At 38.7% G+C, this 26,377-nt stretch overlaps 1 protein-coding gene across 1 annotated transcript in view; it reads right to left on the bottom strand.

Moving 5' to 3' along the window:
- Positions 1-26,377, bottom strand: part of ERICH3 (glutamate rich 3) — a 55,602-nt gene that overhangs the window by 6,323 nt on the left and 22,902 nt on the right. Inside the window, exons 5-14 of the mRNA XM_072420731.1 lie at positions 25,367-25,492; positions 20,497-20,658; positions 19,688-19,891; positions 17,852-18,032; positions 17,047-17,233; positions 14,881-15,197; positions 11,151-11,387; positions 9,164-9,271; positions 5,113-5,538; positions 992-1,123 (exon numbers count right to left, since the gene is read on the bottom strand). Coding sequence (XP_072276832.1) covers positions 992-1,123; positions 5,113-5,538; positions 9,164-9,271; positions 11,151-11,387; positions 14,881-15,197; positions 17,047-17,233; positions 17,852-18,032; positions 19,688-19,891; positions 20,497-20,658; positions 25,367-25,492 — 2,080 coding nt within the window. The remainder of the gene's footprint in view (positions 1-991; positions 1,124-5,112; positions 5,539-9,163; positions 9,272-11,150; positions 11,388-14,880; positions 15,198-17,046; positions 17,234-17,851; positions 18,033-19,687; positions 19,892-20,496; positions 20,659-25,366; positions 25,493-26,377) is intronic.

Here is a 26,377-nt window from a genome sequence, read left to right on the forward strand (position 1 = left end):
TCTCTCCTCTACAATCTATTATGAATGCTGCAGCTAGACTCATCCATCCTTCCAACTGTTCCTCTTCCGCTACATCTCTTTGTAGTTCTCTTCATTGGCTTCCATTTCACCTTAGAATCAAATTCATCTCCTGTGCTTTGCCTTCAAATCCCTCCACAGTTCTTGTCCCACTTACCTTTCTGACCTGGTAAAAAAATACTCCTCTCCGCTCCTCAGATGATCTACAACTGACTTCCTCACTCATATTCTCATCACACGCACGGCTCCAAGACTTTTCTAGAGCTGCCCCAACTCCCTGGAATGGTCTTCCTCATCCTGGGTATTAAGACTTTAATGTAAAGATAACAGTGACTGTTGATCGAGGGAACATCCAATTGCCTCATGGAATCAGGAAAGAATTTTTTCCTCTGTTGAAGCAAATTGTTCCAGGGGATTTTTGCTTTCCATAGGGTTTTATATCTGGGATATGTTTATTTCCCTAGTGGTTGAACTTGATGGACTGTCTTTTTTCAACCTGACCTACTATATAACTATTCGGCTTGCTCCTACTTTCTGCATATTTAAAAGACTCTTAAAACCCATCTTTTAAAACTTGCCTACCTGTCTTCTTCTGTCTTATATAACCTTCACAACTTAGCCAACATTCCATATTCCCTTCTATTGTGTGATACTTCCCCCTTCTCTTAGATTGTAAGCTCTTCTGGGCAAGGTCCTCTCCTCCTTCTGTGTCACTGTTTATATCTGTCTGTCATTTGTAACCCCTATGTAATGTACAGCGCTGTGTAATATGTTGGTGCTATATAAAACCTGTTTATTAATATTGACCCTAAAACTGGAGTCCATTAATAAAAATCAAAGCTCAAGACTAACTTTGAAATATAAATAGGAGTTATATTTTATAAAAAGTGAATGTATCATTCACCTACTCCATATATGTAGGTTTCTTTAAAACACATTTTACCAGCAACATCCCTTTAAATTGTCATCTTACGTTTCCGTGCAATGTTGATTCCTTTTAAGTTGTCCTCTTCATCCGTGCTCGAGTCGCTGGGCTCTGGCTCGGAATCCGCAAGTTGTTTTCCTTCAATTGCCTCTGCTATTTTCTCCTGAACTGATTTGCAATCTTTGGGAAATCACAAATTATAACAAAAAGGGGGCAAGGGATACAAAAATATTTGTGAGGGCAAATTTGAAGCTTTTTTGGATTGCAAACAGGCAGCAGCCAAGCAAGCGGGAAAAGTGCAGATGATTCAAAAGCCAATTAAAAAAAGCATGCACAAGAATTACCTGGACAATGCACTGCATTGATTGCTTGCACAATACACACCATTAATGATAATGATATGGAATTTGGGGAAAGCTCCAGTCAAAAACACACCAGCAAATAATTATGTTGTGTGGTTGTCAATCACATTTGTATCTAGATGGTGAATTTGGATGCCCAACAAATTCCAGGTCTATTCCAAAATCTGGGCCTGGACTGCCAAAATGGCTCGGAAACCAATATTGTATAGACACTGCCCTTGTCCCAGGCAGTGCAGTTCAGTTTGACTCATAGAGACTTCAATATTTCATCCCAGCCACATTTATGGGATAACTGCAGATTGAACAAAATTTTTTTTAAATCTCCTGGTGATTTTTGTTACAACTGAAGAGCATTCAATAAATCTACTCAAGTTTAAAATTTCCCTTTGAGTGCAGTTGGTTTTCATTGAATGCAACTGTGCTCGGTGCATATATCAGGGTGCATTGTTTCCCAAGGAACTAGTTTAAAAACAGTGGCCACTTTCAATGTTGGCATGTTTCAGAAAATCATACTTTTTTAAATATCTTTCAATGAATTATTGGGTCTTGGAATTGGATATCAAAGTTGCAAAAATGGCCCCAAACTTTACCCAACAAACCAGATGGGTAGCCTGCCTTTGCCTTTACCATGTTGTCACCAAATGGAGTAACAGAGATAATAATAAGTATTTGTTCATGGGCCCTCCTGATCTGTGTGTAAACTACAGACATTGGGCTCAGTTTAGTAAAGCTCTCCACGACTCGAGAAGATAGAATATTAAGGGTGATCCTGGGTGATCCATCAAACCGGGAATGGATATCTTAAAAATCATTTCCTATTAGTTGGCAAATGTTTTAGCATGCACCAGATCCATTCTTGGCTTGATAGATCACCCCAGTTCTCCAATGATAGTCTATAATAGTCACCAGTCTTGGAGAGCTTTAATATATTAGCCCCATTAATAGAAGAAATTCTGCATCTGCCATTGGGTTGGCTAAACCATAAAGCAATGAAACTTCTGTGCTGGTAAGGAAAATATATAGCAGGTGCCACTTGGTCAAACCATATTTTGAACCTTGAACCTATTCCTCTAAAAAACAAAAATAATCATGATACATGTTGCATGCCCTTATCCTGTTTATTAATGTTCATGTTCATTTTGTAAGGCTTGAAAACTTGAAAAACCACTAAAGCCTGCTAAAAGTATATTTCATGCTGCATCTAGGTATATCTAACGCTACCTGGCTGAGACTGAATGATGCGCAAAGAATTACCAAAAGCCTAATTCATGGTTTTGTATGAATTTGTTGAATTGGATATTCTTTGTACCAATTTTTGCGCATCCTTTGTATACAAGTCCATACACATAATTGTTGGATACATATTTTGACAAGTAAATTGGGTGATGAAAAATATTTAAGCAACAGGATAGTCCCATGAAAACTGCAAGCTAAAATGATTTGTAGATACAGATATATAAACAGCTAAAGTTTTATGCATGTCTCAACTTTTTTCACTTTTCTGTGAAAGAATGGCCCAGCCCTCTTCTACTAGTAGAGGACCCATAGAGGCTTGGAATTAAAAATGGAAGGGACCAAGCTTGACATCAATGTTGGGATATACAAATAACTTCACCTGCCTCTACATTTGGATCTACCAATCATTTTGACATGAAGATAACTTCTCATTATACATATTCATCATGCAATTTTCACTGCACCATTTTGCAGAAGGTTTTACTTTAAAACCTCAGCATTTTCTATGTTTTAATTTCAACGCTGTACAATTTACATTCTTACAAAAGAACAATTTGGCACTTTCTGCATCTTTTATTTTTCATTCTGCACTGCCATAAACGGAGTCGGAGAAATCAATCATACAGATAAGATTTCAAGTTTAACGAGTAGGAATATGGCCTGGCAGAATGACTGTAATTAGCGATTTATCTTATCCTTAAACGTTTGGGATTTTTTTTTTTGTCATGTTAAAAGTTTTATGCTGTGTTCTCGGAAATCCGTCTTCATAAATCCTGAAAACAATCAGGTTTCTGCTCATGAAAGGCTCACAAATTATCTTTGCATTGCTAATAAACAAAGGAAAAGCCAAACACACAAGATGGAATAGGAGAGAAGAATATACAGGAGAATGGCTGAAATGCTCATTTCATGATTTATTGCAAACGTGCATAGCTCTTTCCAACATGCTGGAATCGGTAAAATATAACACAAAAGGACAAACAAACCAGCAATAAAATACAATCATAATTAAAATGCAATATTAGCAACATCACAAAGCCAACAATTACATCATTTTTTGTACAGTAGTTCCAAATACAAGCTGCCCAAGGAAAAATTGGCAAAACAAGTAGAATTTTTTTTAAAGCGATCACAATTTTGGTTGCATTTAAACATTCAAAAACATGTAATGGTAGCTTTCATGGGTTGCTAAAGGATAGAATTAAATTTTCCTTGAGCAAAGTGTAAAAAGCAGTGGGAAGTGTATTGTAGGATCCCCAAAATGCTAAAAAGAGAAGGGTGGGCTGATTAAATATGGCAATGCCTGAATGACTAACAGAGTCATTGTCAAGTAGGTTACATTACTGAATTAATCTCTATTTTTATCTAAAATATTTTACCTTTAGTAGGATGAATAGACATATTAGGATAAATATCATGTTATATAGTTCCATATCAATGAGATCAACCAGTGTTGTTGTTACAAGACACATGGCCCTTTTCTCATACACAGCCCATACACAGAAAAGCACATAGTCTAAGTTACAGAAGACCCTAAAAGCTATGGTACTCACAATAAATGGATTCTATTGCAAATATAACCTAATTTGGGTTTGTCATGTGATAAAAATTTTGAGTTCTCCTTCAAATCTAATAAGCCTTTTTTTTTCTAAGATTTAATTTGTGAAAATGAAATGACTAATTTAATTTTAGAAATTAAAACATTTGGAAAATATATGCAGAACATCTCTGCAATACATTCAAATTAATACATGTTATGCCTCCTGTTGATTCTTTCAATGCAAAACACTTTTTACAGATCTCCTTCTTGCCTACTGGACTATGGAACTCGTCATTTATTTACTTTTTGGGATGCCAGTGCAGTTCCATGTACATAGAGAAATGCGCATTATTGAAGAGATGTTTGGTTTGGCTTTTTTTTTTGCCCATAAATAAACCTTAATTGCCCTGTTTTCTCCCCAACTTTACACAAAGTGGGGTAAGTATGGAAAAATGATCAATTATACTTAAGGGTTACATATAGGTGTGGGTTTTAGGAGGCTAAAAAATAAACTGGCTTTTATATTTCTCCAATGTTCCAGCATTTGGGAAATAATGGCCCTATCTTTTCCTGGTATATTATTCATATAGCAGTAAAAACAATTGGGGGAATACTGCAAGACCTACAGTTTAGGCTTGTTTAGGGAACATTGGAAATCATAAGAAATAGGCCAAACTTGCATCAGTCCTCTAGCCGTCACCATAGCTGTGATAAAGTTAGCTTTTAAAAGTTCGGAAATTCAAATTTCAACAAAAAAAAAACTACCATATGAATTATACAAGTTTGGAATTACTCTTTCATACTAAGTTTGTAGGTTTTATAGTTTATAGGATGAACAATCATTTAATTGTTTTTCATTTCAGAGATTTACAAGTCATTACAGTACAAAATTGTCCATTCTGTAAAGTCCTCATTACATCTGAGACACTGGAGAAGTCACTGTGCATGCGTTATATAACCACACCAAAACCAACACAAGGAAGGCATGCACCAAACGGAGAGGAACATCTCAGATCACAATCAATACTCACCACCTTCCTCTTCATTCCTATTATCTAGGTCATCTACTACATCAGGCTTCTCTTCATCCATAAGATCTGGAGTTCCTCCTTCTTCCCGCTCACTTTCTGCAGGACTCCTGAAGCTAGTTTCACTTTTATCTTCTGCATTCTCCAAGCCTGGATGATCTTTGTCACTTTCCATGTTGTCATGAACTTCTTGGTCACCTTCATCAATGACTGTCTCTTCTTTCTCATCTATCGACTCCTCCAGTTCTGGTTCCTGCTCTAAGTCTGTTTGTTCATCTGGTTTAGGAAGTTCATCTGATTCTCTGTGCTTTTTCTTTCTCTTTGCACTCTTTGGCTCACCACCATCAATACTTTCATTGTCTGAGTCATTTTCGCTTGTGCTACTATCTAGTGAACTGCTGGATGAATAGGACTCTGTGTGTTTCCTATCTACAATTGGAGAAAATTGTAAAATGTAATGGCGTTTTAGTCTGTTAGAAACATATGGTAATTTTGCAATGCCTGTAAAAATGTGGTGCAATTCATGATTATGTAGTGTCATACTAATATGCAAAGCTAAAGATCATCATTTCCTTTTATGTGCCTTATACATACTTCATGTTGCATGGTTGCTGGCAAGTTGACTCACATTCTGGCTGGATTTTATTGGCAAGATAGTGCAACAAAAATTCATTTGGTCTCTACTACCACAGCCTTTACAAAGCCCAATGATGGTGGTAATATCGTCATAATGTAAATAAGGGTAAACCTTATCTAAAAGACCTCATCAGGTCTCCAAACTTTAAAATGGCACTATGATGCAACATGAGTATTATATTCACATCAACTTTATCCTTCCTTAAATTCTAGAACTGCAGCTCCTGTTAATGTCTTCAATATTCCAGGCATCCAGAGTGTCATCCTTGTGCCCCCTTTCCTGCCTTATGATTCCTTCCTTCAAACACTGTGCCACTGCTGTGTCCTACCAGAGCTGGTGTAAAGCAGGGGCCCCCAACTCCAAGTCTGTCTGACAGGTGGGCTGTGAGAGCACGGAGACCAGCCATGGTCTGTGGTTGTGGACGGTGCACCGGTTAGAGCCGCAGACCATGTCGCCCGTATGGATCGGAGGCTCAGGGTGGTGGGCGGGTTGTGTCCAGAGGTTCAGACATATGATGGGAGAGTGGGTGGGTTCTGGTATTATAACATCACTCAGGGGAAGTTTCTTCCCCTTTGAGTGACACAGGACTCCAGACCGCACATGCATGGTCCGGAGTTCATAGGTTTAGTGGTCCGTGAGCCCCAAAAGGATGGGGACCACTTGTGTGGACTACAGCTAGGGATAGGGGCACAGGAATCCAAATTTCATTGAAATCCTGCATGCCAAAGAGAGCGTTGGAGACTGCAAAGAAGACCAGGTTGTAGCCAAAAGTCACTGAATAGATGATTATACCATTTTTTCTATACCCAGAAGTGCGTGATATGTTTAGAAACCTGACTGGGTCCCTTTAAAGTAAACCCTTTCATTGCCCATTCAGCACAAGCCAACAAGGTAACTTTAATCCATTCTTTAACCAGTAACACATACTCAACTTTTCTTTGCTCCCCCGCTGCTCCGTCCTGCTGTTGGAAGTAGTAGAAGATGAGATGCTCATGTATTAGGTTAAAAAGGGCTTTAGATGCTCCCCATGTGAGCTGGTAATGGGGTGAGTGATGGTCATTGGCTCAGAATTGTCATGTGAGTGGGTCACATGATCTTACCTACCTACATGTACCGGTTGTTTTCTTGTGGCAGAAAAATGGAGCACCTGGGCTTTGAAGAAAAGGTAAGAATGTGCTTTTGGGCAGGGGGGCTAAAGCAAACATGTTGCTTTACTCTGTAAATGCATATTGTAGATTTACCCATGTTTTCACCCACAATTTAGCCAAATATTCTCCAAATTCACACATTTGAGACTTTGGATTCAACCGAAAAATGGGTAAATCATGAATAAAAGGTAAACCAAATATTTTCGGATTGAATCCTGTATAAAGATATGTACATTCCAGATGTAAAAAGTTGGATGAATCCTAGGTAAAAACATGTATTAATTGACCTTTATGTGCTTCCCAGTATTACTTGACTTGACCAATGCAGGATAGCTCTTGAAAGCTGAGGGATTAGTGACATGTTGGTTGGTGAATATTTTACATAACCAGACAAACCCAGGTTGATAAAAATGTTTACATATTTGAAATGTATATTTTAAACCTGCTAAATCTCAAGCTGAGCAAATGATGACAAACACACCGTAAAGACTACCTTCCAGTAAAATATGTATCAGTTCCATTGATGGAGACAACTATATTCATGTGCAAACCCTGACTCTTCCTATATATGTAATATTTGGCCCTTCACTCTGCTATCACCCAACTTTCCCACCGGTCCTTGAATGTGAAATGCCACATCATTGACTAACAGAAAACATGGCGGAGGTGGAGCCAACCATTGACTTCATAGGAACCATCAATACCTGCAAAACTGCCTATTGATTCTGTGATTACAATTTTTACTATAGGTGACCTCAGCTTTTGTATGTTTTAGGATATGCTCAGTTTCAAAGACCCTTTGTTACTCTTTTACTTTTACTAGACCTCATAGAAAACAGTTATGCCTTGGCTTTAGGATTAAAAGGGGATAATGAATATGCTAGAACCAAGATATATCTACAATATCTGCTACTTCACACCAACAAAATAGATCCTACAGCAGCCATTCTTAAGCAGGGTTGCTTTAGAGTTTGCCAGGCGTTCCTCGAACTGTAGCTGATTGACCACTCATTTGATGATGCCTGCAGTTCTGGGGCCAACACCACTTGTAGAGCTAACTACATAACTCTGTTAATGTTTTTAGGTCTCTTCTAGTGATATTCTAGCCACCAGTATAAGGGAGGGATTATTTCCAATTGCCAACAATTGAAATTAGTAGGGGTTTTATTATTGATTTTAGTAGGGGTTCCCCAAAATCTAAAAATTAATGCAAGGGTTCCTTATGGGTAAAAAAGTTGAAAAGGGCTGTCATGCCTACAGTATGTAATCAACAAGTGAATTTTAAAGTGTTGTCCTACAAGGTAGTTAGGTTTTCCTTTGCGGTGTATGCAGGCAGTATAAAAACCCATTGGTATCTTTAATTTCTTGGGCAGGCTCTTCATCTAACTGTATAACATATTAATGGCCAATCAGAGAGTATTACACCCAACATAAATACATATATAAATAGGAAACTGGTGTTTGGTGGCTTATTAAGTAAATCTGGGAGGGGGGTACCAAACTTGTTCTCCACATTTTTGTTCTCCATTTTTAGAAAAATGTTCACCACTTTATCAATTCCAAATTTATCAATGTTGGGACAGTTTTAATTCGTGGTATGCAGTCTTCTAAAAGTGGGGAATGGAGATACAGTTTTAGTTGAATGGAGCAAATTATCATTACATGATGACATTAAGTTTCATAGATAGGGTTAAGGGGTAAAAGTCACCACATGATCTCCATTGTAGCATTCTACATGTTTGAAGTGGTGAATAAAAAAGAACACAAATACATTTTTTTTTGAAGTGATGATATGTGATAATGATATGTTAAAAAAGTGGCAATAAATAAATGTTGAACTGATGAAAACTGTAGAAATGGTAATATTTTTAAACAATCCAACCAAAAATGGCTATAATTATCACTTAAATAATCCAGATAATCCCACTGGACATTTGATAAGTCTGACCCTAAATCTTTAAGACAGGTCAAATTCTTGAGAAGTTTATTCTAATGGCAAAAAACACTATTTTTCATCCAAGCAATTCAGCATGCAAAAATCATAGCGATATATATTTGCCGCACAATTTTCCCTACGCTATTTGAAGCCATGATTAGATATTCAATTAACTGGATAATTAAAAAAAAGTAGACTTAATCACAGGAGAAGTGCTGATTGTGGAACATGCAAATTTAGCCGACTTGGGAAGGAAATTTAAGAAAATGACAAAACTGTGGCTCGATTAGACAGAGAAATCAATTTTTGGTCAGCGACCGCGCCATTGCAAACCTGGTTTCTTCTGGCTGCCGTTCAGCTGACGGTCTTTGTGTTGTCTATATAGAGTTTGGATTTTGATGGCTGCTGAGTTCATTTCCTCGTCGGCTATGCTATGTTTGTCTATTTAACATGAAAAAGACAATATCAAAGGCATCTCCTAAGATCAAAGTAAATTTAATTTATGGAAGGCGGAAATATAAGAAAGCAGCATATACACGATCTGTTACTCTATGTGCAGACAGTGAGCCTAGAAAGAGATATTCTATGATAAATAGTGTGAAAAAACAACAAAAAAATAACAGAAATTAAATATTTTTACTTTAATAAAGCAGATTTGTTGATTAGGCTGTTGTTGAGCACAGAACAGGGGTATGCACAACTGCTGGAAACCCAACCCTGTTATCCAAGGTAATTATAAAGGATAATCCTAATAAAGTATACAAATTTATTGCCCCATCTGTAGTTAGAAAATGTAAATGGCACTCCAAATCTTGGATATTCCATTATGTGTACATACTTACCATGCCAAGCTTCAAACTAGCTTCAAGCTATGACTAGGACTGATATCAGAAATTTCTGGACCGCATAGTAGGTAAACTTCCTGTGCTCCCTCTCCTAAGTCTAAGAGTTCCAGCTTTGCAATAGTCAAGCTCTTCTGACTGAGGCCCAGTGCGGACGTGCCGCTTGCCCTTATCCCACCTCCATGATGGTGACCCTGCCTCCTGTAATGGGGTCGATTTACTAAAGAATTAATGTTGGTAAGTTACCAAGGTGAATTATTACGTTGCAACGGATATTTTACTCAGCTTAGTAAATGAGATGGAGCTCCAACGAATGGAGAGCTACTAGGCAGGGTTCCAGGGAACAATGGGAGCCGGATTTATGTTCAGGCCAAGTTGTTTGGTTACATAGGTGGACCAGAGCTGGGGATACACCGTGCCTGGTAACTATATCTACCTAATGGCACACAGGGCCAAATAGGGGTCATTTATATTTCTTAACTGCAGGTGAGGGGCCAAAGGATAGCTGTATTTTACTATATGAGTGCAGTTGTCCTCTAACCCTTGCTGGATCAGAATAGTACATTGGTTTTCCATCTGTCAATGCAGTCAAAAAGTGTAAAGCTAGTGCTAGGCTTTCTTATTAACTCAGCATGTCTTGGAAACTAAATCCTGAAAATATTTTGTGAGCAAGTTTATGTTTCTGCCAAAACCTTCATAGTTAGGGATGGAGAGGGAGAAATTTGAACCCCTGTTGGGTTTTAGCCAAGGTTCTTGAAATAGGCAACCCCCCCTATATTCTCTTCTGGTGACGATGGTTCCACCAGACAGAAAGTATGGGTAAACCTGCAATGGCAACTTAGACAAATCAGGTTAGGAATGCAAACCCCGTCATCTTTTTATTGCTGTCCCTGTTACAGATTTTCTCTCCGCTTGACAACAACTCGAGCAAAGACAAGGAGCTCTTCTGCTCTATACTTTGCTTGTGGTGCTCTATGATGATCATGTAACATGTCACATGGCCCAGTAAGCAAAATTTAGGACAGAAGACCTCCCTGCATTTGCTGGCTAGGTGCTGTGATGATCCCTGGTCTCAGTTGGGAGGGTGAGTGCCTGGGTTGGTGTGTGGGGTTTATAAACTATCAGTGGAGATGACAGGACGGAGGTTAGGTTTAGGAACACCCTGGCGGGAAAGATAATGGCATAAACCAAGCCACTTTAACATTACAACTTTAAAAGTAAAACTTTTAGAAATTAAAGGAAAGCCAGGAAAAATTTTAAGTAAAATCGGATTAAATTGAGCAAAATTTATTTTGACTCTTTATAAAGTACTGTAATAAATTCACCGCCTTGATGCTGTTTACACTCAGCCTTCCTTCTGGAAGTGAGATGTATATATTTTCCTGGCAAAGCCGTTCATGAAACTTCGTACCCAGTCAGAGGTCTTGAATACATTTTGGTAATGTTAGATTTAAATAGTAAAAAATACAGAAACCAACCTTGTTTATGCTCTTCAGAGTCGCTGTCACGGCGCCCTTCCCTTTCATCTCCGTCGCTGTCAGAGGCCTCAGGCTCCGCTTTTGATGGTGTGCTCCTTCCCAGTTCTTGGTCTAAATCAGCTTTTTCATCATCTGAGTAAGACTTTGACTCTTCATCCACTTGATCATCAGCCTGTCGATCTTTATTACGCTTATCGCCAGGTTTGTATTCTTCCGTTTCAAAATCTTCATCATAGTCTGTCAAAGAGGGAAAAGAAAAGGGATGAGATGAGCTCCAAAGAATCGCTTCTCATACAGAACCCGGAGATAATCCGGGCTTAAAGAGAACGTCATGATCACTATAAATATGCCCAGTAATGGCCATTACTACTCAGAAATGGCAAAACAAAATGTATGTTTTTTACTGATCTTTGCTGTAAACAGTATTTGTGTAACTTTACATTTCCAGCGAATCCTTATGAGGTCTAATCATAGTATATATGGTAACAGATAATAGATTGCTTTACTTTCTTCACCTTTTAATTTTGTATTACATTTTTTAAAACACTCAGGACAATCTTCTTTATCAAAGATTGATAGTGATCCCCACACTGTAAACAATCACTTGACCTGCATGCAGTATCTGATCACGTTTTAATTGATCAGCAGCCATAGACTTGTATTGTGAATATAACTGCCACCTTTGGCAATGTGAGGGTGGACACTCTGGCTAGCCCTTTTGCCTTTGTAGCACTGGGATGCCATGTTTAAATCTTAAATTGGAATTTGTATTTTGGACCCATGCTTGTAGGAGTTTCCCCTGGGTACTCCAGTTTCCTCCTACACCCCAAAACCATGAATGAAGGTTAATTGGTTTCCAGTGACCATTGACTGTGTTAGTGACATATGGCTATGGCATGGACATTAGATAGTGAGCTCTTGTGAGAGGCAGTTAGTGACATGACTATGGAGTCTGTAAAGTACTGGGTATTGTGCTGGGACTATATAAATAAAAAGGTAATAATTTAAAGTATTGAACAACATGAAACAAATACCATTGAACTCAATTCTAGCCTATGATATTCTCCACTTTCATAGTTGCAAACTATTAACCTCCCTAGCGGTTCATTTCTTTCCGTTATTATAGGTCTAAAAGCAGTACATTTTTTTTTCATGAAAATTTCTATTACAGTACATTATATTAGTATGAGTATAATAAAGTTTGAAACACAAAATCATGTAAAAATAATAATTGGAATAAATTAAAAAAATTTATATATTTAAAAAAAATAATTATTATTTTTTTTAAATACACATTATACTCATACTAATATATATACTGTATAATAAATGTTCTTGAAAACAATGTACAGCTTTGTATTGCATTCAATAGTTATTTTGTATTGAATGCAATACAAATGGATTTTGAATTTCCCGTCCCGCCCTGCCGGCAACGTACACACACACCAGCGTCACCGGGAACTCCCTGGTAACTCATCCGTTGCAGAAGCCGGATGGAGGAAGAAAAGAAGACAGAGATCGCGGCGATGGATGACGCATAGGATTAGTCACAGTCGGGGTTACCGCTTTTAGCAACTCTCTTTTACCCCGAGTCACACGGGTTACCGCTAGGGAAGTTAAATGAAAACTTTACAGTTTCATGCTGAAAAGTGACTAATCACTGATTCTGAAAAATGCAATTATTTGTATATAAATAACACCAATCTACTGATGAATAGCCAGTGGCTCTTTTATAAATAGATCTTTGTGGGCTTGTATCTATGAGTAATCACACAAAAAACACTTTATTATATTGTATAACTAAATTAGGAACACAAAGGCATGGACTTGGTCAACAACAGCATGGTGGTAATGATTCAATACTTTTCAATAGGCACAAAGTGTACCAAGAGAACATTCCCCATACTAATACACCACTAGTTGATACAAGACATGTTGGGTCCATTGATCCATGGTGTCCATGTCATATTCTGAGCCTACCAGCTGTGTGTCTCAATTAAAGTCGAGATTCACCAGACAAGACTACTTTTTTTAGTCTTTAAATCTCTAGTTCTAGTGAATCAGTACCTACTACAGCTTCAGTGTTTTGTTCTTGGCTGACGACAGTGGAACCCTACATAGTCTTCTGCTGTTGTAGCCCATCATTTTCAAGAGTCTGAGATGCATTTGTGCTCATCACAGTTGGGTTCATTGAGTTTATGATTTATTAAAGCTCTCGAAGGCTGGAGAGGATACATTTTCATCAGTGTAGCTGGGTGATCCAGCAAACCTGCAATGGATCTGGTCCAGGATTGAAAACATTTGCTAATAAATAACAAATGACTTAACCCCCCTAGCGGTATTACCGAGTGTGACTCGGGGTGGATTTTACTTGCAAAAAGCGTTAATCCTGAGTCACATTCGGGGTCACAAAAAACAATTAAAAAAACCCCACTTACCTTGTTCCTTTGGCGTTCTGCTCGTCCGTCCGGGTCCTCGGGTGGCGTCCTCCTTCTCCCTGATCTCCTCCCGGTAACTGCACAGACATTCTCCAGGGTTTGCCCGGTGACGTCGGTGCATGCGTCAGTTCGTGCGGGAGGCGCAGTGGGAAATTCAAATAATTTTGTATTGGATTCAATACAAAATAACTGTATTGATTTCAGGTCAAAGAAATCTTTAAATTAAATGTATATATATATATATATATATATATATATATATATATATATTTATATTTATATTATATATTATATATATTAAACATGCTACTGTACAGTTATATTACAGGTTTTAGTATTTTTATGCACCGTTTTTTAAACAGATTTTTGTGTTTTTTTTAAGTTTATTATTTAATTCACTAAATAATATACATAGTTTGGTGAGTAATGCCTAAGAATTATAAGCCTACAACGTAAAATAAATTTCCATGCAAAGCAATGTAACGCTTTTTGCATAAAAATACATACAGAATTAGAACACCAGGGGAGTTAAAAAATATGTTCCAAGTTTGCTGGAAGACCCAGGTTCACTGATGAAAGCGCATCCTCTCCAGCATTGGAGAGCTTTATTAAATCAGGCCCTTTATGTCAGCTCTAACCAATCTGGCCATTTTCCTCTGACCTATGGAATCTCCACCCTGCAGAGTTCTTTCTTACTGGATGATTTTTTAGGTTTCTGCTGTTTGAATAAACTTTAAAGAATATGGAGCCATAATATTCAAGTAGCACAGCAATTACTGAAATAACCAAATAATCTGGTGCACCCAAGAAAGCAGAGACGGGCATATGATTTCTGCAGCCTGCACAAGGGCCCCTCTGGGACTGAGGGTCCCATGTGAGAGTTCAGGGTATAGTAAAGGCTACTCTTTACCTGCATTTGTCTATCATTCTTGCCATGTATACACAGTATATATGTTTGAACCTTTTTGAATGGAGGCACAAAAATCTTTTTTTTGCATGGAGCCTTTGATAACTATGCCAACAGCTGTATAAAAATGTGTGTTTTTTCAAATGATTATTAATAAAAAAAAAAGAAAAGGAAAGGAAAAAAGTGTGACAACACTGCCATCTGTAGATAGCAGCAGGTACTGCAAGTTGTCCTTAATGTGAACCTGTGATAAAAAGAAGAAGGGAGATGCCCCTGCTGTTTTTATAAAGTGCTTCCCACAGAAAATCTATTATAAATTATAAACATTTTTTCATTTCTTGATGTATCTCTTTAATTAAACCACCTGAAAACGTTATGAATTTACCGTCCTTGGCTTCATCATCTGCTTCATACTCATCCGTCTTGATGCCCTTATTCTCCCCTTCTTCCTCCTCCTCTTCTCCATCCTCCTCATAGTCCATATTAGATTTTTCTTCTTGTAGATCATCATCCTCGTGGATGGACATCTCTTGTTCCAGTTTACCATCAGGTCCATCATAGCATTTTTCTCTAAGCTCATCATCTATCTCTGATTTGTCGTTTTGTTCCTCCTCTTCCTTCTCCCTGTTCTTATCAAGAACATGCTTGCTCTTTGGAGGTGGAGGAGATGGCTTCTTATCCAGGCCCATGGCAATGATACATCTGCAATAAAACCATTGTGATATATTAGGGTCATTAGTTGAAAATCAACTCTTTATCACCAGTTGTCACCATCACAGGTAGGCCCATTGGAAGAAGACCCTTTGGGGGTCATGCCTTCTCCTTGAATATCACTGATCATTATCCCAATCTGAAAATTGGATTGGGCTGCTCTAGCAGAATTTATTTGTAAGGTTTTAGATTTTCCATACCTTTCTGTCCTGGTGGCAATGGTCACCAAATCAAGAAAAGAGGATGAATCTTCTCTCTGACAGCAAGCAGTAAAAATATTGTTATATATATATATATATATATATATATATATATATATATATATAAGTTCTACCTATTTCCTGCTCTATTCAAATCTAAAGTATTGTGTACGTATCGTGAGATACTTCCCCCACCTCCTAGATTGTAAGCTCTTTGGGGCAGGGTCCTCTCCTCCTCCTGTGTCACTGTCTGTATCTGTCTGTCATTTGCAATCCCTATTTAACGTACAGCGCTGCATAATATGTTTGCGCTATATAAATCCTGTTTAATAATATTAATAATACTAATAGTAAAACAAAATGTTTTGGCTATAGATACATTTTAAATGATTCTTATATTAACTTTCTGTATTTTCTCAGGATTTAGAAAGAGAGAAAGAGGTTGTGGGGCCATGGACAGTGCATCAAGATCTGACCATGGGTATATGGTTGACCTCATAAGTGTATTTTTTCTCCTTCACAAACCAATCATAAGCCAACTAGGTGCTTGATCAAGTTGTATTACTCTGGGTATACAGTGGACCTCACCAGTTTTGCTCCTTTACTAACCAATCATAGGTCAACTAGGTCCTTGTCAAAGTTATATTTAATATTTATTCTTAAGCTACAGTAGAGAAAAGAGTGGTCAGAAACTGATTATGTTGTTTAGCAAGCCTGTCTATAAAAAAAACTTGGTTCAGAAACTTACCCAAAACCATAATTTTTCACCATGAAGATTACCTAAAATTAGGGAAGTTATGTATACAATTTCCCATTGTGTTGCTTGTCCCACGTCTGATTTGGGTGCCCTTAGCTCCTGGGGTATTATTGTAGGGTTCCATGGCACCCAGTTTCACTTTAAAGTGGGCCTATACTTTCCTCGCTTCCAACCTTTATGGCAACTTAATTGAGAGTTTTTCAACAATTTAAGCAAAAATGTTATTTTTACATAATCCTAAATTGGCCCTTCCTCTCTGCAAGGTTAGTGCCAAAGGAGCAAGTTCAGATCAGGGATGTTGCATGTTGGGGCTATTGGGGTGATTGTGTGCGCTACCCTCTGTCCTCCTTTTTTATGTAATGCAATATGGGTAAGGTAGGGTCATCCTGAAGCCTCTAACGCCCTGTGATATAAACATTTCTAGCAGAATAGAGTTGTTGATCAGGGATAGTAGAGGGCAGTACACCTGTGAACTGTGTCTATGGTTGAGAGACTAGATGTAGCATGTCAACTTTGGCCGTCTATAGGGAATGAACAGCTTTGGCAGTGAGTAGCCCAATAGCCACCCATTGCCACTTAGGTTGATTGGGTGCCAACACAAGGGCAGGGCAGACAAGTGATTGGCAGGGTGACAACTACTGGGATCAGTCCAGGAACCAATGTTCCCTCTGTTTGTCTAAACAAGCCCTAAAACTATACACATGTCAGATGATTGATGCCCAAAAGGCTTAAGACTGTTTAGCAGGACAGGTCCTCCTTCAGCACATACAGTAAGATAACATTTCCTAGTTTTTTTACCATTCCATAGCTAAAACCTAGCTGTTTGCCTTCACCGCCATGAAAGCATTTTATTTTCTGGACTTGTCCTCGGGTCATCCGTTACCTGTAACAGGGAGAAGCTCCTTCGATGTTGATAAATCCGAAATAGCCGTTTTTGCCTCCGAGGCGCGCTCCTTTGCGGTGTTTGTACTCACAGCATGAGCTTAAACGGTCCACCTGGATGCCATTAATGTAGAAGGTGAGGCTAAACGGAAAGCCGCGGTGACGCCTGGAGACCAGACTGAAACACTCTGAAACCATAAACCAACTTGTCAGAAGACGGGAATGTACGACCATAAACGCAAAATCTATTTCATGCAATAAAGACGTTTCACGTTTATTGGCTTTCCATTGAGTAGCTTGTTTAACCCTTTCATTAACTTATTTTTATTGGTTGCCTTGACTATGTTTTTTTTTTTTTGCTTGCCTTTTTGTGCCCTTTGTCAACATCTTTCCATCTTATTGCAGAAATGGTATTTTTGTGTCTGAGGGTGGAAAATATTAGAATCCATGGATGGAAAGGATCCATACTGGGTGCCTCCCACTGAGCCCTCCAATAAAGGAGTCGTTAGCAAATGTCAGTTACTGTGTATTAAATTGTAACGAGCTATTGAGTCTTGTAAACAAGATCAAGGAAGGGTAGGTGTCCAAGGGGGTGAAGCTGTTTTTTTTTTTAACTTGGGCCATGTTTTCACAGGTTGTCCTGATTTTGATGACAATACTAAGATCAGGAGCTGTGCTGTTATCAATCACAGTTGGCAATCATATTTTCACAAAAATAAATTAGTTTTTCCTTTCTTTATGGTTTTCCTATGTCTTGGGGGAGCCCAAACTGCCATACTGTTTAGGACCCCTTTCCTGATTCTCACCTTCTTCCAGAAGTCTCCCTTTATAGACGCAGAGATTCTCCCCACCGCAGTGCTGTTGAAAGACCTTAATTTCGTCTCTGTAGTCATTATCGTCGTGTGATAGATGAACGTTTTTTCCTAGATAAACCATGGTAATTTTTACATTACTATGCAAGGACGTTTTATGAAACTTTCCTGTATCCTAGAAAAAAAAAAAGAGATAAATCACGTCATTCCGACGGCAAATCGGCACAAGGATGACTATTGCTATAAAACATCGGTGTCACAAAGCAGTCCTAGGACAGTCTCAGATCACTAGCTTCCAAGAACTTTAATAATCTGGAGCTGCTCCTGACGTGCAGTGTCGGTGATTTGTGGGGACGACGGCTGAATTACAAACCGGTCTGCGACATTAAAGGAACCTCAAATTGGAAATTTTTAGATATAAACCACATGGGGGAAATACATTCCTTGGCCATGATTGAACTGCTGTTTCTGGAGAAAAAGTTAAAGGTCACAATATCTTTTTTATTGCTCTATATAGCAATGTGTTGTCACTCGGGAATATCTAGAAGAGGGTGCAAAGAGGAACATGTGCATAGCTCACAACTGTCCCTTATTTGAAAGCAAATTCCTCTGTCCAGAGCTTTTTTTTAGGAAAGTTGTTTGGGGTGCCACCTTGTGGAGGGGCACCATTTTAATGCTCAGACACATCCCAGGTATCCTGCTACATGTATAATAAAACCTTTGCTGCTCCTTCCAACCCCCTCATAAGCACCAAAAGGGAATGAAGGGCAGAGATTGGGGGTTGCTGGGATGTTTGGTACCCTAGGCACCACCCATAAACCATAAAATACTCCATTACTCCCCTTACCAACCCCCATAGGCACAGGAAAGTGTGCAGCAAAATTCAAAGCTTTCATGTGCCATTGCCCACAAATTATTCTATGAATCCCATTTGTGATATATAACATGTGGGCACTCGAACAGGTAATCAATAGATAATACCACCATGGCCTCCTGTGCTACTCTGCCTATGGGGGGAGGAAGAGGGAGAAGCAGATTATTATGCAGGGAAAAGGGCACCAGGGTGGTGCCAAATATCCTGGAACACACACACAACTAATTCTACCTCCCTTCTACCTTTGATTGTCCCCTATTTTAGTCTGATGAATACAAAATTAAAAACATGGCTCTTTGATTTCCAAATGTTATATACTACTTTAATTTATCCTGTTGCCTTTTTTTAAAGTATTTATAAAAAAAAATGTTTCCTGAAAACAGCTCTGGTTGGTTTAACCAATCAAACCAATCATTTCCTTTTTTGTCAAAATTTGTGTAGACTAAGTTCCTAGGGGGCGTGACAGGGTGTGTCCTTTAAGAGGGGCGAGGAGAAGAGGGGAAGAGAAGAGAGAAGAAAGGAGGGAGAGAATAGAGGAGAGAGGAGAGGAGAAGGGAGAGAAGAGGAGAAAGGAGGGGAGAGAAGAGAGGGCAGATTAGAGGGGAGAGAAGAAAAGAGGGGAGAAATGAGAAGAAAGGAGAGGGAGAGGAGAAATAAAATGAGAGGGGAGAACAGAGGGGAAGGGAGAAGAGAGGAGAGGAGAAGGGATGGGAGAAGTGAGGACAGATAAAAGGGGAGAGGAGAAAGGAGAGGAGAGGAGAGGAGAGGGGAGAACAGAGGGGAAGGGAGAGGAGAGGGGAGAGGAGGGGATGGGGAGGAGAGAATGCTTTGGTCATAGATACATGTTAAGAGATCAGCTCCATATCATGCTATATCTTATCCCTGATTATTTATTTCCAATCTCATTGACAGAAAAGCTACAGACACAACAACTTCACAGCGTGGATAATATCTACCTTTGCTTCCACCTCAACCCCATTTGGCGCAGTGGTGGGTCGGTATCGCCTCCCTCTGGTCATGGTGCTCATTGTCTGCTTAGGCTGTTTCTGGGGTGGCGGTGGAACGGGCATCACAAAGTTATTAATGATGGGGAGGCGATAAGGTGAGATCCCTACGGAATGATCTGTGCCGTTCATTATCTTCAAAATATCCTTTTCGGTCTGAAAGATAGAGAAACAGCAGGCTGATTAGGTGTTTGTCAATGATCATCAGTGTTATAGACGTAAGAAAAAAAATTTGGAGGCATTGTCCAAATCAGCCAATGAAATCTCTGCTTTTATTTATTTACTTACATTGAAAAATTACCATTTGGAAAAGAAGTAACATTTAGTTTTTTTCCTTTTCCATCAATCTGTTGTAAACCTACCACCAAAGCCTTTACTGTAATGCTTCTTATTGACTGATCTTCTGGCTTCAGCATCATTTTAAATATTTTTACATATAATGTGATCATAAAATTCTTCCCCGGATGCCTCTCAGCATTTCTGATTTTGTGCATGCGGCCACTTCTAGTTTACCTGAACCCTGGCTATGGTTGCATGGAATTTCTCAGTTTCCTGATGGTGACAACAGTGCACCATACCCATGTAATACTAAAATAATAATTAAAAAACAAAAATTGGAAACCTTGTGACATTGCAGAAGCACAAATGATAGAAGAAAAAAAAGGGAAGTGTCTGAACAAGAAACTTTATTGCAGGATCATCAGGGATTGTGTTAATAAAATCTGCAGATATAAACATACTTATATTTATCAATGTCTCACCCCGCTGTGATATCGATGATCATCATCATCAGAAATGTGCTTCTGACGGGATCCTGCAGACATCTTTGGTCCATTTCCAGACAAGGCATATGCTGGAAGCGGCTGCAACCGTACTGGACGCTGCATCTTACCCGGTGCAGTGTTTGGCCGAGGCGAAGTGACCTTTAGGGGTAAGGAAAGAAAACTTTTTGCAATCATTTATGGTAAATTACATTTTACAATGTGATACATTTTTCAAGTTGAAAACATTCAACTCTGCTGCTCTAGACCATTTTATGCTGATTCTGAAGCCTTTTTTTTACTGACACTGGAAAAAAATCCGGAGAGAATATTGGGGTAATTTATTGGGATTTTCCATCGAAGTGCCAGTTGCTTGGCTGTCATGCTGATGTACTAAAGTCCTGCTTGTGCTCTGACTTTCTAATTTGCCTGCTGGTTCCAGGTCAGCCACTCAGAAAGGGTGAAAGCCAAGGACAGCCAGGCCACCGGTAGCCTCAGAGGTGCTCATAGCAAAGTAAAGTGCTTTTTCAAGTCCAGTAAAGCAAAGATGGGATATGGTGGGAAAGGGAGTTATCTGTTTTATGAATGGAGCCAGCATTCCTAACACTGCACCCCCCATACAATATTAGTTATTAGTGATTGGATGGGTGATGAGGGTGAGGATTTTGTTACTAGCCCCATATATAAACTACACACAGTTAATATAAAATTAATAGGTGCCATGGTGGCCAACACACATATCTTCCCCGACCTCCTAGATTGTAAGCTCTTCGGGGCAGGGTCCTCTCCTCCTCCTGTATCACTGTCTGTATTTGTCTGTCATTTGCAACCCCTATTTAATGTACAGCGCTGCGTAATATGTTAGCGCTATATAAAACCTGTTTAATAATTACAATATTAATATTATAGGGGAGCTTATCTGCAGCCCCTCACATCACCAGGTGGGGGCACACTTACGGTTCAGCTGCAGAAGTCATATTACAGGAAATGGTCAGATGTGGTGAACAGGCTACAGGTGTGCTTGAGAGTGGGGACAGAGACCAAAAAAGTTCTACAAGAAACTTTTTGAGATGACGGTCCATTTACAAATCAATGCTCCCACTACTCCTATTGACTGGTAATGTCCAAGGGCTGCACAACAAGCAGCTAAGAGCTCTCAGACCACAGGTTGGGTATTGGTGGTGTAATATCAGTTGTGCACCATACAAATTTGTATAGTCTGGAGTGAGGGCGCCCACTGTTGGTCCCCTAAGGGCTCATTGCCACTAGTGTGCCAAGGTAATGCACAAGGCATGCATTGGTGGCATGTGTTCTTGTTGGCACCCCAAATACAACTAACTAATGTATAGCAGTGCAATATGGAACAATGTAAGGCTGCCATCCATTATACATGTCATGCTTTTATAAGCTACTCATTTCTGTGTGATGTGAAGCAATGGTTGGCCCACTCAAATAAATGAGCCACTAAACAGCAATGAGTGCAGCAATTATTATTATTATTATTATTATTAATAATAATAAACAGGATTTATATAGCACCGACATATCATGCAGCGCTGTACATTAAAAAGGGGTCACAAATGACCGACAGACACAGTAGGAGAGGACCCTTCCCCAAAGAGCTTACAATCTAGGAGCAATACACATACATTAAAAATAATCGTAAATTGCAGCCATAATGGGAGTTGGCTTTAAGTCTATAAAAATATTCATCAGCACATCTCTCATTAAAAAACATTCTCCATGTGCCCTGCAAAATGATTGACACAGTCCTGAAAGGTTGGTTGGTGATCCTTTTCTACTGATCTCTCAAATCTTCCATGAAAGCCGTGTTGGTGGCTTTTCCCACATATTTAGAATCAGTTGTATAGGGACTCACACTGAACTTCTAAGCAGTCCATAATACTCACCTAAAGGTTTAAGTTTTTCCACTGATGAACACTGATGTTTATTTTATGATCACAGGGAAAAAAAAACATCTAAATTAAAGCTTATTAAATTATATGAATATTGCAGTTACTTTTTTACTCCTTGATAAATTGTGGGAACATAAAAAAGAAGTTCAATGAAAAGTTTAATGATAAAACCATTATTAATATGCTCCTGATCCCTATCTTCAAACATTTTCAGTTAATACAATCTTGACATTTCCCTTGTAACACTGTGTTGCAGTGTTATATTGTGGCACTAGGGGGCGATAAATGCATTACAGATAATGTAAAGAAACTATCCTTGGAAAAGCATGCAATTATTAATATTATTATTATTTTTATTATTAATAATAACAAAATTTATATGGCGCCAACATATTATGTAGCGCTGTACATTAAATAGAGGTTGCAAATGACAGACAGATACAGACAGTGACACAGGAGGAAGAAAAGACCCTGCCCCGAAGTGCTTACAATCTAGGAGATGGGGGAAGTTGCACACAATATGTGGTGAGGCAATCGTTAAATGGCTAAATTAGGTATATGAAAATACCAGTTACCTGGCTGTTATATTGACTCTCCAGCTTCAGTTTGTTACTTATTTCAGTTCTCCTAATTTACTTGACAATTAGTACTTGTATAGTACACTAATACAAGAATGCTAAAAAAGACTATGTCTATATTCTGACTATGCTGGTCTGCATATTGATTTACATCTGAAACCAGAAAATTACAGTGGTAGTATTTGCAGAAGAATGTCAGCACTGGCTGGTACATTTTAAAAGATATTTTTGTTTTCCTGTATTTACATATAGCGCCAACATATGCAGAACCTTAGAACAGCCCAAAATGATGTCACCCTCAAAGGAGCTCACAATCTAATGTCCCTAATATAGTCATATGTCATTAACATAGGATAAGGATATTTTTTGTGCGGAACCCAATTCATCTACCTGCATGTTTTTGAGATACAAGGATAAATTGGAGTGCCTAAAACCCACCTAAACACTGGAAGCACATACAAACTCCATGCAGATAGTGCACTAGCTGTGATTCAAACCTGGGACCTTTGCAACAGCTAGGGTGTTAGCCACTGAGCCACCATGCTGCAAAACAGTACCTTGTTGTACCCTCAGCAGACATTATAGTGTTGGGGTCCCTTTAAGATATTTTCAGGTAAATGGTACCAGGAATATCATAATATCATCTCCTTGGGCTCTATTTATAAATTATTCCCCCAGCCAAATTCTCTGAAATTCTCTGCTAATGAATTCTATGGTTGAAGTTTTCTACAGGTCTCCTATTAAAACAATGACTAGTTCTGCCACCTAGTGGTCAATTGTCAAAATGCACAGCTGTTACAACAAACTTTAATGAGCGAGCTAAAGAGGGATTATTTAGAGCCCCATGTGTCAGTGCTATGTGCTGGGTATATATTTAGGCTACAAATTGCCCCTCCTTTTGCAAAAGTTGGGTGTATGTGACTAAATAAGTACTTCTTGTAGTCTTGTATTACTGTAAATGTTGTGCGAGAATTGGGAGAACTGGCTCGCCAAAAATAGTAATCTTATTTAACATGCTAATCTCAAAAACATCAACAGGTATATGGTGAATCTTGGCTGCAATTCACAACACAGATCCTCTTGTGTATCATCCAGCTAAATGTTAAAAGCAGCATTTCATTAAACATTATACACAGGAACTGCATTGAGTGCGGTTCACTGCACACAGACAAGGGGGTTAAGAGTGCGGGAAATTTCCCTGCCACCAACCTAGGTATTGTTCAAACATTCCTTTCTCCTTTATCCTGAATGCATTGGAGTTAAATATTTATTCAAGTCATGTTGTATGTGTGGTTTGTGTGGTGAGGACCAAGGAACTAATATACTATAAGGATGAGTTGTTAGGGAGGTGACTTGGTACACAAACTTTCTTGTTTGTAAAAATGTTAATGTGTTTGGTATTTGACAAATAAATAAAACTGGTTCATGCTGACTCTAGAAACATTTTATTTACAAGCTGTACAAAGGATTTCTGTTTTGCATTCCTTAAAAGAACTAGACTTACAAAAAATAAAATTAGGTCAAATAAAACTTTTTAGAAAACTTAACAGAAAATTAATAGAAATTAAAAATTCTAAAAGTGAGCAGAAGTTCTAAAAATGTGTCTTTCATGCAATACCTACCCTTCTTTAAGGTTGTCCCCTGCAGAAGCTCTACTGCCAGCCGGTCCTCTTTAGGGTTGAATGACAGCCAGGGTCATCTTACCCACTTCCCGTGGGCCAAGGCTGTCATGGACATGCCCCCTGGAGGTCATTATGATGGTTGGGGTTCATAGTACAATACTACAGAACAGTAATGATGACATCACATCAGGGCTTTTTTTCACAGTATTAAACATGCCCATCCCACAATAGTGGAGGATAAGGTATCCAGAATGTAACAAGCCATTAGACATGGAGGTAAGGTAAGTATAAGAGATTTTTTTTAAATGGGTCCAGAAGATTAGTTTACAAAGGGGTGTATTTTTATTCATTTATTTTAAGTGGTTCAAGTCAAATTTTAGGTGAAATGTTTTATTTAGATAGCAGATTAGTGTTCTCCCCAGTCCCTTTTAGCTGGGCTCACCACCCGGCACTTTTCATTAACCACCCAGCTGTGTTTGGGTGGTTACTGAAAATTTGGGTCACAATTCAGGGCCACCACCCGCCTACAACTCCATCCCAACCAACTTTTCTTCTTTCTAATCATAGCTGGATTGAGAGCTCTACCTCTGACTCAGCAGCACACCAAGCATGTTATGTGGGGCTCAGCCAATCATATTGGTTCCAGGGGTGTAAATAGTTTAATAAACTATTTTGATTGGTTGATGCTGGTCAGCACATTTTCTACATTGTCACCTGTTTGCTATAACTCTGTGAATGTTGTTTAATCACTCACTGATTCTGATGAGTCGGAATGTTCATGGTTTCGGGGGTGCCGGTTCACCCCACTTTTAGGTCCCAAAGGGGGTCGAGGAGAAAAAGCAGGAAACGTTTCTTCTTTTCCTCTGCTGGAATGATCCACCTGCAAAATAAATTTGTATTTTCTTTCTTATATGTGATGAAAAAAAGGATCAATTTCTTCTGTGCAGAGTAATGCGATACCACCCAAATGTCCCAATTTGAAAAGATTACCCCCCCCCCCCCATTCATATTTATGTCCTTCCACCCTCTTTCCTTCTGTAGTTGTCCCTATTTTGGGATGGATATACTCTCCTCTATTTATAATGTATTATTTAACTATTAAAGTGTTATTCTGCATTATTTATTTGTCCAGCCATTAAATTATTCAATTTGTTATCGGTTTAACCATTTGTTTTTTGCTTTTTTTTTGGTTTACAAAGTGTTGGAGTGGCAGGGGTGTGGCATTTATCTACAAAGTGTCCCTCTTCCCTTGGGAGGTATGCAACTCAATTTTAGGAAAGAGAAGGTAACACAGAACATCATAGAAGCACATGCAAGTAAACATCGCCCCCTGGTGTTAAGTTTGTCCTTGTATAAGTTTAAAACCAGTTAAGGAATGTCGGGTAAGTCACATAAAACTGCAATTAATATCCAAAAAGATAGTTTATTTATTTAATTTTTTTTATTTAATGTCTATATAGTGCCAGACTTTCACAGTGTGTTTTTCACTTAATATTATTTTCTATTTAAATCGATTCTTGCAAGCAACAATTTTTATTAAACACTGTGTGCATTAGAAGCTGCAGTAAATCAGATGGAGTCCCCCAGGAGTCCCCTCGTTTCCTGGCTGGAGGATGTCCAGCGTTATTAGGACCAGTGTTTCTCACCCAGGGTTCCTCTGGAGCAGTGGTCTAACCTTTTCGGACCCACGGACCACTAAATTTACCGGCTCCGGACTGCACATGCTCGGGGAGCCCTGTGACATTCAAAGGGGTGGCAGAACCCG

Source organism: Pyxicephalus adspersus, chromosome 8 (genome assembly GCF_032062135.1).
Source record: "Pyxicephalus adspersus chromosome 8, UCB_Pads_2.0, whole genome shotgun sequence".
NCBI lineage: Eukaryota > Metazoa > Chordata > Amphibia > Anura > Pyxicephalidae > Pyxicephalus > Pyxicephalus adspersus.